At 37.4% G+C, this 12,374-nt stretch overlaps 1 protein-coding gene across 1 annotated transcript in view; it reads left to right on the top strand.

Moving 5' to 3' along the window:
- LOC134817743 (uncharacterized) overlaps positions 1 to 12,374 on the top strand; it is a 93,665-nt gene that overhangs the window by 71,157 nt on the left and 10,134 nt on the right. The window contains exons 2-7 of the mRNA XM_063826990.1: positions 3,238 to 3,358; positions 4,506 to 4,643; positions 9,125 to 9,214; positions 9,365 to 9,432; positions 10,787 to 10,909; positions 11,554 to 11,728. Coding sequence (XP_063683060.1) covers positions 3,242 to 3,358; positions 4,506 to 4,643; positions 9,125 to 9,214; positions 9,365 to 9,432; positions 10,787 to 10,909; positions 11,554 to 11,728 — 711 coding nt within the window. The 5' untranslated portion in view covers positions 3,238 to 3,241. The remainder of the gene's footprint in view (positions 1 to 3,237; positions 3,359 to 4,505; positions 4,644 to 9,124; positions 9,215 to 9,364; positions 9,433 to 10,786; positions 10,910 to 11,553; positions 11,729 to 12,374) is intronic.

Below are 12,374 nucleotides of genomic sequence, written 5' to 3'. Positions count from 1 at the left end.
CTAAGAGCGGGTACAGGAGGTATTCCAGGAGACTCTGCAGGCTACCAGAGTAAGAAAGATTCGTAAAAAGAATTCGAAGCGCCCAGTCAAGGTTTCGTTATCAAGTCACAGCGCTGTCCATCAAGTACTATGTCAAGACAAGTAGCTGCGCCACTCAGCGACTTTCAACAAAGTGTATGTGAGACCAGATCGCTCCGAAGAAGAACGATCTCAGGACAGGCTCCTGGTTCACGAACTGGTGAAGAAAAGAGAAATGGAACCGGATAAACTGCATTTCATATGATCGGGGACAATTCACTCAAAAGACAAGCCAGTCGAGTGATGATGATTGATGTGTGTTGTGGCTGTGGTATGTGTGCGGTTTTTAAAGATGGTGAATGTTTATGCATACCACCTTGCACTAGCTTTTCTTGTTTTCGCTCCATATGAGCTCACAAAACTTCATAGTTTTCGCAATATTTTGGTTTGATTTCATTTTAGGCTATTAAAGTGTTGTATTGGGGTGAGTTCATACTAAACATGAACCATGTAGTGTGCAGTGCCCTGAACAGTGAACTGGTGAACAGAGGGATTATTTATTCACTATTATTTTATATGTTTTAATTGGTCATTAGAACCGCCTGCACCGTCCAGCTTTCAATCGATCGTATAAGTTGAGTTTAACTTACTTATTTGTTTTACAATGCAAAATAGTTTCAAGGCTTTCTATGAATTTGAAAGAAGCTGTCTCAAGCTGTGACTCATTGAGAGTGTGGTAGAAGTGTAGTCTTTTCAAGTTTACGGTTATTATTTTTCAATTTTCACAGCAGAGTTGAAAAATATCAATTTTAGTAGAACAGCGCCCAGTTTTCTCTTTGCGATTTTTTTATGACTTCCTTTGATATCGTGGACTTTGAAAAAGTATTAAATTAGCAATCTGAAGACAGTGCCTTGAATACATGCATACAAATGTAACGCAATAGGAACGGTCCAAAGCAAATGCCTTCCTTTCTGCACCACAAGTTTTCTAAATCAAAAAAGATCTTTCACATTAATTATTTAATTGTATTGTAACCAGCAGTGTAATTATACTGGACTAGTGGAACCCGTGCCTACGGTCGGGACTTCACTATCGCAGTTGAATTGCATCAATTAAGCCACTAGGTACTCTTGTACTTGTTAAGACCAGGAGGTACGCAATTTTGCCGCTGTTTTCGACAATATGTCAAAGAATGAATGTGATAGAATTTAATCAACTGAAAACCTTTAACACATGTTATTTTACAGTTTCTGTAACATCAATACGCCGTATAATATTTCCAAAACCCCTTTTATTTCCAAACATGCCATTTAATGTTAAATCTCCGTTTCTCTCTCTTCCAGGGGTGTAGGAATGATTTTCTTCATGAGGGGGCCAAATTCTAAATATTTTTTGGCGCTTCGCGCCACAGCATAAATTTTTTGGCGCTTCGCACCAAAGCCTTAATTTCGGGGGCCTCACGACAAATCGCGATTTTTTTCAGTTCTCCACGTCATATTGCGCATTTTCCTTTAAATCTGAGGACCAAATATCACGTTTTCTATAATTAGTATATGAAACCAATCAGTGTCACTTCCACAACCTTCCAAATGTAGGTACTTCAAAAAAACCGAAAAAAATATTTTCGGCTCAGAATGATCAGGGTAGTATAGCAACAAAAGTAGTTTCCAAGAAAACTTTGAAAATTTTTGACTTCGAAAATTTTCGGTCCAAGTCATTCTCGAAACGTACCTCTGAAAGCTTAGCTCCCGCTTCCGATATCGTATTGCGAAGGGGAGGCCAGCCTTCCGAGATCCCATTACAAAGGGGAACCCTCGAGTCCAAATTCGTATATCGAACCTCGAAAACCGAAAAAAATATTGTTGGCTCATAATGATCAGGGTAGCATGAAACATGAACAAAAGTAGTTTCCAAGAAAACTTTAAAAATTTTTGACTTAGAAAATTTTCGGTCCGAGTCATTCTCGATACGTACCTCTGAAAGCAGAGCTCCCGCTTCCGATCTCGTATTGCGAAGGGGAGGCCAGCCTTCCGAGATCCCATTACAAAGGGGAACCCTCGAGTCCAAATTCGTATATCGAACCTCGAAAACCGAAAAAAATATTGTTGGCTCATAATGATCAGGGTAGCATGAAACATGAACAAAAGTAGTTTCCAAGAAAACTTTAAAAATTTTTGACTTAGAAAATTTTCGGTCCGAGTCATTCTCGATACGTACCTCTGAAAGCAGAGCTCCCGCTTCCGATCTCGTATTGCGAAGGGGAGGCCAGCCTTCCGAGATCCCATTACAAAGGGGAACCCTCGAGTCCAAATTCGTATATCGAACCTCGAAAACCGAAAAAAATATTGTTGGCTCATAATGATCAGGGTAGCATGAAACATGAACAAAAGTAGTTTCCAAGAAAACTTTAAAAATTTTTGACTTAGAAAATTTTCGGTCCGAGTCATTCTCGATACGTACCTCTGAAAGCAGAGCTCCCGCTTCCGATCTCGTATTGCGAAGGGGAGGCCAGCCTTCCGAGATCCCATTACAAAGGGGAACCCTCGAGTCCAAATTCGTATATCGAACCTCGAAAACCGAAAAAAATATTGTTGGCTCATAATGATCAGGGTAGCATGAAACATGAACAAAAGTAGTTTCCAAGAAAACTTTAAAAATTTTTGACTTAGAAAATTTTCGGTCCGAGTCATTCTCGATACGTACCTCTGAAAGCAGAGCTCCCGCTTATGAGCTCGTATTGCGAAGGGGAGGCCTGCCTTCCGAGATCGCATTACAAAGGGGAACCATCGAGTCCAAATTCGTATATCGAACTTCGAAAACCGAAAAAAATATGTTTGACTCATAATGATCAGGGTAGCATGAAACATGAACAAAAGTAGTTTCCAAGAAAACTTAGAAAATTTTTGACTTAGAAAATTTTTGAGTTAAACATTTTTTGACTTGGAAAATTTTCGGGAAAATTGTTTTTCCAAAAATGTTTAGAAACCTAAATTAAAAAGTTGGCCCTTTTTGGCCACTTGCCCAGATTTCATGGGGGGGCGATGGCCCCCCCTGCCCCCCCGCTTCCTACACCCCTGGACTCTCTTTAGTTTGTTTTGCGTGACCTTCTTTGATGTCGTGAACTTTAAAATAGTATTCGCTATGTTTCGCAGCATTTTAAGTCTTAAATGTCATCATACCACCTGATTTAACTTATTAAGTATTAACCGTCCACTCAGAGCAATGGAACGTCTAAAAGAAGAGGAGCAGGAGGAGGAGACAGGAGAAGATAAACTGTCTGATAGAGTCAGGTTCCCAAACAAAGGGAAGGATTACGTTGTTCTACCCACCTCTGATCAGGTACACATATGTAATAACACTGAGAGGATAAAAGATAAGGCCCCGTGGAAACTAGGAAATACCAAAAATAGCATAACGCCAATTAATGAAGAAGAGTATGCCAGTTAATTAGTTAACACCACTTCAGGAATCAGGATAGAGGGAGTGGTTGGGTATGTCCCATATCCTAGCACATTGCCTAAACATCCAGTAGTATACATATAATGATCCTTGACCTAGGTGGCAAGTTTGCTCCATAAAAATAACAGTAATAATAATGCCACATATTGGGCAGCGCAGAAAGTTTATTTATCACTGACAAAGGATTAGCAGCTAAAGATCAGACGTTTAAATATTGCATCAGTGATGCAGCATCACTGTATGATACTGTAATTTAGTGTAATTTATAGATCATAGGTGGCCTTTAATCATTGCAGTGCAGAAATAAGTCTATAATCTGTTATTAACCCAGACGAGCATAAAGCGCAGATAAAATGCCATTTAAATGCAATAAATGATTTACACACATAACATCAGTGATGCCAATAAAAAGCTATCTAAACTGCTAGGCTACCCAGACTAGGGACACAACTTGTCACTTTAGCAAATGACCATTTAACAGCTTTAAATCTTTAATATCACACTCCTGCACAACATCCCCGACACGCATGGACCATCAACAATAGTCGTATCGACCGCATGCAACATCAGCCTTAAAGTTATTGTCAAAGTGGTTGAGGAGATAACCGGCTTAGTGCAGCTGAGCAGTCCATTAAACAGGCCGCTCTCGCGTGTGTACAGGTGTTTATATTTTAGAGTGGTCGGACGATTATATTGTGCGTAAGTAGGTCGGTTAGTTGAGGGGATCTTGTTGCGAAACACTTTACCAGTTAGAAGGAGCTACTTTTTTACGATTATATAAATATACGATTATATAAACATACGATTATATAAATAAACGATTATATAAATATAATCGTAGTGGCGGTCATTGCCGTTCTCGCCATCTATGAGTATGCGAGAAATTAGGATCTTCGATGCCAAAAATAGCGAAAAAACATGGATGGTAACCTAGACTAGTGAATAAAATGTTAATAATCATCATTGACATAACAGTATCATTAAAAACGAAGATGCATTTACCCAAATTAAAAAATCTACTCTTCAGCCACAAGACGCGGCGGAAATACAACGACAGAGAAGACGAAGAGTTTTCATAATAGGAGGAGCAATCTCAGCAGTGGTGATCCTACTTGTAATAGTACTGTGTGTGGTGCTGCTAGTGGTCAAGAAACCCGGCATCAATGTGAGTAATTAGGACTCGAAAACTCCGTGACAAATGAAGACAACGCACATTAAAGGTCTGTACACGTGCACTTAGTACATAGACATGCGTTGCCTGTTTGATTAATTTGATCGAAGAAATCCTTTAAAATTAAATTGCTTTTAAGTGCTCTGGTGAGGCAGAGAATTCAATCAAAGCCATACTATTCGACATAATTCCGGTGAACTAAATGATTTGGGAACGTAAATATGGGATTTTTTTCCGAAAGCCACCGCATTTCGTACCTTTTAAATATGTCTCGTAAGGTATGGTCTCTAGAAAAGTCACCAGATCATAAGTCGATATAATAAAATTTCTGCCCTAAGTAATTAAACGCAAAAAGGATTTTCAAGGCTCGTGTAGCAAAATCGTAATTGCAAAATCGCATCGTAACTTTGTGATTGATAATGTTTCCATGAAAGCCCCCTGTGGATGCTGGCATATGTTGCAACAAAAATATATAAATATTGTAATGAAATGCAATGAACTGAAAATATTGAATGTTTAAACGATATATCATTATTCACTCATTTAGGTCCCGTTTCTACTTTGCGGCCTTTAATTACTGGCACTACAGTGTGACTACAAAGCTAGCTAGATCACATAAGTATGATCCCTATTTTCACAACCCTGATAATCACCACCCTGGTGAGAATCGAGGGGTTCTGTTAAATAGATAGATGACGAGGTTGAATAATGTTGTTTTAAAGTTTAAACGGTGCCCTACTAGACAACAATGTTGACAAAACAAGGGAGAAACGAATTTGTAACTGATGGTAATTGCTTAAATTGTTCAGCTACAACAAATTATCAGTGACTGTTGATTATTGACAGAGGACATATTGTATTGTCCGTAGTAAATTACCGTTTCAGTCCTCAAATAATTGTAATTAAATATGACGTTGACACACATAATAGAAATTATCTTAGCAGCTCAAAGGAATTTTGAGGATTCAGAAATGGTTGTGTTAAGGAAAGAAAATGGTGCTTAGTTTGTTAAGTAAAGAAAATGGTGCTTAGTAAGCTATCTTCACTATGGTTATTGTATAATATATATTTATTATTTAGTAAATAATATTGAGCGAGTAGAAGTTTTGGCAATTTCATTACCTTAGTTCTGATTCTATGATGACGAAAAGAAACTTTTCGAAACGTTTTCCATAGGGAATTATAGAGTTGGTTCGGTAAAGATTTTGTTTCGCAAAGTACAATCTGTGATAACGGAATATTCTAACAATCAGTATTCCAAACCATTGATCCCTTGACTATTATAGAATTAGGACTCATGCCGCGTGCGCGGAATTTATAAAACGATAAGAGTCATTAAACTTTATATTTAAGTAAAGTAATGTAACCATATATATATATTATATAAATATATTATATTAAATATATTATATTAAATATATTATATTTAACTTTATATAAACTGTGCACATCATTAGGATAATTTATTTCTTTGCCCCTGAGATTTATCACCCCTGAGATTTATCACCATTATTAGTCTAATACCTCTATAACTGCAAGGTAAAATTAATCATAGTTAAAGTTGAGACTTGATGGCCTGAACCAGCGTTCAGTAGTGGATATTATCTCCATAATCACAACCGTTTTGCTGGAAGTTGGCAAGATAAACGGCCTCGTGGCAATGTGCTCATCATGCGTAGTGAGCTGTGAACTTCTTCTTTTGATAAATTTCACTCGCCGACCGGGGCCTGGTAGATTACTGCAGCTGCTGCGCCATTCCTCTACCGGCTCGTAATATTTAAAGCTAACATATTTTAAGGCTAATCTTACGAGAGATCATGGGCCGATTTGCAATAAATTCTTGTAATCACTGCTTTTACTTGGTCAATGATGAAAGAAAAGCTTCTTAAAATAATCAAATGACAAATCTGTCATGAGCCAACGTAACTGTAAGAAAATGGTTGGCTCATTTTACCTAGCTTTGTCATGCTAACAGCATGTTGAGAATCGAGTAGCTGACAAAATTGGGCTACAATCTTTGTTTTTATGGAAGTTTTTATGGATTAGAGCCGGCCTAATTAAAGCTCAAAGTTATAATAAAATTAAATGCTAAAGTTCGTAGATCGATTTCTTGAATTATATAAGACTAATATTAGTAAAAAGAACGCCCAAACAAAATATGTACTATTATAAGATTTTAATCGACTTCTTCCTCTCCTGTGTGATGCCGCATTAAAAACATCGCTCAGATCGTATAAGGATTAGTCTACGACAGTTCGAATAGTATGTGATATTATTGGCTATTGCACAATTTATATTATGTTCATTGTGATCGCAAGTCATCAAAGACTTTAAACTATTAATAAGTGTAATTTTTGGTGATAATTATGAGCTTGTTAAAATAACTTTAGGTTTAAGAATAAGTTTAATAAGTATAATGAAAAGAGTTTACAAAATAAATAAGTTTCGAACACGCCCTCTGGACCGGGCTGAACTTATCACTTATGAAATGTAACAAAACTTAACAACACCCCTGTTGAAAATAGGTGTAGTTAAATTTGAAGAAAGGGAAATGTTGTGTTACCTTCTGTACCTCGTATCTCTGATGAGGCATGTGATCATCTTGTGACCTACTCATCAGGTCACGTGACTAAGTGATGACGTCATCATCATGTACGTGAGTCGACTTCGGAAAAGTAATTTCAATTTCAAGGTACAGTATGTACTCGCTATTACTTTGCAAACACTACGGTTATATTACTAAAGTTATTTGTGGGATAGTTCAAAAATCAATCAATACTGACTATGGCAGTCATTGAAAATGAGATATTTCGAATCGATAAGAATCATCATCAACTCCTGAAAACTTGATATTAGATCAACTCAATATAATCATCCCCCTTCTCAAAGTTCTATGACTGCATGACTATAATTTAAAAAGCGTTGGTCATGATGCATGGGGTTAAAGAGTTAAACGATGTGGTCGCGACAAAACTCAGCGAATGATCGACTCGCATTAGTCTCGGATATCGACAGTCTGATATTTGCAACCTTGAGCGACTAGAGTAGGTTGTGAACTTATAATCTGAGACGGTGTGTGTCAAATTGGAGTGGTACAAACAATAAAAAAGCTATATACGTCTGTGCTTTAGAGTGGCTATTATACACATTTTATAAATACATAGTAAATAATGCACAACATGGAATAGTCGTAATCTAAGGAAGTGAGAGTGTGCAACTTATGTAGATTGTTGAGCTTGATGAGGTAGACTCAGTATAAAAGATAAACCGTTCATGAACTGAATAAATTAATATAATTAACTGTTCTGTTCATGAACGGTTTATCTTTTATGCTGAGTCTACCTCATCAACAACATACCGTAGATTGGGGTAAAATCGCCGTGTCGGGGAACTTCGCCACTATTTTTCAAATAATCATTTTACTGTTTTGAATTGTTAGGAGATCGAGTTTTTGTATAGTATTGTGTTGAACAAATGGTTATGAAGGTATTCCTATTCAAAAATAAACGTTTACTATGTCAATTAAACTCAGGCAACATGAAATATTGCTATAAAGTGGTTAAAATTTCCTGCTTGCATATTTCCCATATTTTACAATTATATCCTTAATTAATTCTGTGTGACATCATTAGCATATGTCCTGTTCATTTAAGGGCAAATTTAGTTAGCCATGATGCACACAACTGATATTATAAAGTTTTCAAATTTGTGTGTGGCGAAGTTACCCTCTTCTGATCCCATCTGTTCGGCGAAGTTTGGCGCGAAATTCGCGCGCGGCTGGCAAAGTCACGCACGTGTATTGGCGAAGTTCGACTACATTTCTACTTCATCCCGGCGATGTTACCCGCAGCATGGCGATGTTACCCCGGCGACCAAATTGCCCATTGTAACACGCAGGCTAGAGCTAGATAAGTAAAATTGGCAGGTATATCAAGGAAATATAATTGAGTTTCGAGTGGTATGGTGCTTAGCACCGAATATGGTATAGTTTCAGAATGGCGAAGTTACCCCATATTGCAGGGTAACTTCGCCCTGATTTCAGTGGCACCAATCTAGCTGACTATTTATGCCTGGCTGATGTGGTTCATACGAAAACATTTGCTTTACCAATCCTGTTCATATGAGCTATAAACTTTTTCAAGTACTCCTGTCGTATTTTCTAAATAACATGAAATAACTGTAAAACATGGCGAAGTTCCCCCATTCTACGGTACATAAGGTTAAGTGTTAATCAATACACGCGACCCTATTATACAATGATGAAGACGGCGAAAATTAATTCCAACCTAGAATACTCTGTTTAAGATCTCATGACGTTTGATCCCCAACCAAACTCAAAAATGTCCGAACATTATTCTTACTCTTTCCAATCACTAATTTAAAGTTTTAAAACTGACCTGATCCCAACCCAAAATCTGAACTTTGAATTAAACTGGGGTATAATGGACATACTCTTAAAAATCAAAACTTAACAGGTAAATGACGAGGACCCAACAGAGTCAGAACCACTCCCTGATACAGCTGACATGATAACCTGCACTTTGGCAGGACTGAACCCGTCCAAGGTATCAACACCATCAATACTAACGGTCGTAAATTTAAATAACCTTTCAAATATTGGTCATGGATGCTCAAATCAAAAGAAATTTTGTAAATTAGAGTTTACTGTCTCCTTATTTTTACAAGCATCAGCTTAGTACTAAGTACTTACCCAGGGAATGTGTGAAGTGTCAGGATGCGAGTTTAGGAGTACGGAAAATTCTGATGGCTCCACTTCTAAAAGGTATTATTTCTACTTATAACTCCTACAATCAATGCAACCTTAACTTAATAATTTGAAAAAGGAATATCCTCTATTTTCAATTTAGTTGTTATTTGGGAAACAAAGGGGAGATTTATAATCTCTTTTATTTATTATTTTGTAGGTACTCACCTTCATATTGCAACAAGAACTTATGAAAAGTGCTAATGACAAGTGCTCAGGACACATAAAATGTGATGCAAGTCATCAATCATATTCATTACATGCTGATCATTCTGCGCTGATCAATATTCGATTCCAACACTTACTATAAAGTACTAAACCGCTAAATGCTCGGGCGCTTATATACGTCAAATATGAAATATTTAATGTACTAACGACCACGACTCTGACACTGAAAATGTCTATACTGAGTTAATATTTATACTGTAAACTTACTATCCTGAACAAAGGTTCCCATGTCAGCTGGGACAAAAGAGACAGGTCTCAAACATTAATAGGCGGCAGTAATTTAGAGAACAAACTACTGAGGACTGTAGTTTTAGTTACATGCTCCTTTTACTTCTGACATCATATGCGGGTAATATTGAGGGACAGGACCTTTTATGTTCTTTTTTATTCAACCAATAACCTTAGATGGAAAGTACGTACGGTACAGGGCTTTAAGTACGTACGGTACAGCTACTTTTAAAGGTACGTACGGTACAGGCAATGTAAGGTACAATTTTTTTTTCAAATTTTTAGAATCAACTTCAGTGAATTACTTGCAATTTTTGATTAGTATTATCATCATAATTTTTGAGACAGAACTATAGAAGTCGAAAATAAACACACAAATTAACCGGTACTACACTACTACTACTTGTAATTATCGTTAAACTCAAAGCTTCATCCTTTTGTTGCAGTATACGAACACCAGCTTTTCAGCTAGCTCAAGTCGCAACCTTAATCTACGCTTGTCCATTGCTATCCACTGGATTTGTACCTTTCAGCCTACTTTATTAAGTACGTACCGTACAGCTAAGTTAAAGGTACGTACCGTACGTACTTGCCATCTTAGCCAATAACCACACACCCTGCTTCACAGGGACAAAAGGATTTCGCGGTTATTTTGGCCAAAAATCGCGATACCGCGAATTACATTTCGCGGTATATTAAACTATACATACAATTTTTCGCAAATAATGGGAAAAATCGCGATTCCGTACATGCCGCGATTTCCTTTTGTCCCTGCTGCTTCATACTTTTATTAAACCTCAATAGCAACACCCTTGCTATGTTGAAACCTATGCAATATCAATAACTGATGGGTCCGGGGTTGTTCGGGGATTGTACGTGGTTGTTCCAAATTTCCTTGATAGAACCACGGTTTCAGGTGCGTCTATCCTAAGAAGAGTTCGTACTCGGTAGAGAGCAAGAACACGACGAGCACAACAGTGCGGATAACTCTTAAACTGGCTGATAAATCATCGCTGCATAAAAGAGATGCTGTTTCTTCGTAAGTTGGTTAAAATAATTGGTAATTTATTTAAGTTGCATCCGAGAAGCCTGGCGGTCAACATTGTTCATAACAACTGTTTATAGACCACTATAAATTTATGGGTAGTTTTATACTGCCAAAGGACAGATTATTTGAAACTACAGAAAATTAAAATTGCTAACACTATGATTGAAGTTTTAAAGACTTGTAACCGGAGGTTCCACGTAAGGCCAATGTAAATAAGGCCAACGTAAATATTTCCAAAACATACAGTTTTGAAAATATTGAATAAGATTAAGGAGTAGCCTTACTAATACTTCGGCCAAACAAGCATCGCTTGTTTCCGAAGATCAGAGAGAGGCTAGGGTGGATAGCAGAACTGTAATATTAATAAACTCTGGAAACAATGAACTGTGCCAATTTCAAAGTGAGATTCCGGTCATTATCATGATTATTGAGTTCGGTTTGATTCATCTGGCCAGAGTCGACTGCTCACAAAATGATTAACTGACAACGTGGCCATTCTCTCACAGTGTTTGCTACTGTCAAGCTTATCTTTGATTCTGTATCTAAAGATTATAAATGATGACTAAACCGTCACTGAATAACTGTAATTATTCGTCCCAAAATTCATGATTACTAGAATTCTGAATCCCCATCAGTGAAGCAGACTATTTGAACTCTACTCTTGATACAACAAGTGGAGACGAAGAGACAGGTGGAGACGAGGAGACAAGTGGAGACGAGGAAGAAGTGAAGAGTAACCCCTTAGCAATTCTTCCGGAGACTCTTTACGTGCTGATAACCAACGAAGGCGGGAGCACTTTACGAATAAAGGTCAGTAATCTGTAAATGTTGAGATTCTGGGAACTACCTTTTTAGATGATTACTTATTATGCTGGTGCTTGTCTGCTCTTTTGTAGCTCCTGTCTCCTCTCCCACATTAATTAGACCTGGATAAATAATCCTGGAAAAGGGATACAATCCGTCGTATATAAGCACTATAAAAACGGCATTACTTGGAAGCAAATTAAAGTAAGCGGGCCCAGTTTGAGATTTGACAATTTGGAGATTGGTTATAGAGCGCGCAGCTTTCCCATAAATATTTATGATAATTTCCGGAAAACTTTATAGCTGTCTCACAGCTAGCATGAGAGCAAAATACTACCCGATAGCGTGCACACAAGCATGTCTTCCCAATCAGGCCAACTAGTGTCGTGTCTATCAATAATTGGTACGGCTAACAAAGCAACATAAATACCAGAAATTCACAAGAAATTAAGACAGCAAGAAAGACAGTGTTATATACCTTACAAAGAAAGTAAACGATAACTGCCTGATAACTGTGCGTGCAATGAATGAGTTTGCAAATGATTAGATTGAGAGGGATGAGTTTAGGAGAGTGAGGGTTTAGGAGAGGCTGAGAACTAGTAATACTCTGATTAAAACTAGATATCTCAACAACATATCTCTGTAAACAACC

Source organism: Bolinopsis microptera, chromosome 7 (assembly GCF_026151205.1).
Source record: "Bolinopsis microptera isolate Bmic1 chromosome 7, MBARI_Bmic_1.0, whole genome shotgun sequence".
In the NCBI taxonomy this organism is placed as follows: domain Eukaryota; kingdom Metazoa; phylum Ctenophora; class Tentaculata; order Lobata; family Bolinopsidae; genus Bolinopsis; species Bolinopsis microptera.
The sequence above is the reverse complement of the archived record's forward strand: the minus strand, read 5'-3'. Positions and strand labels throughout refer to the sequence as shown.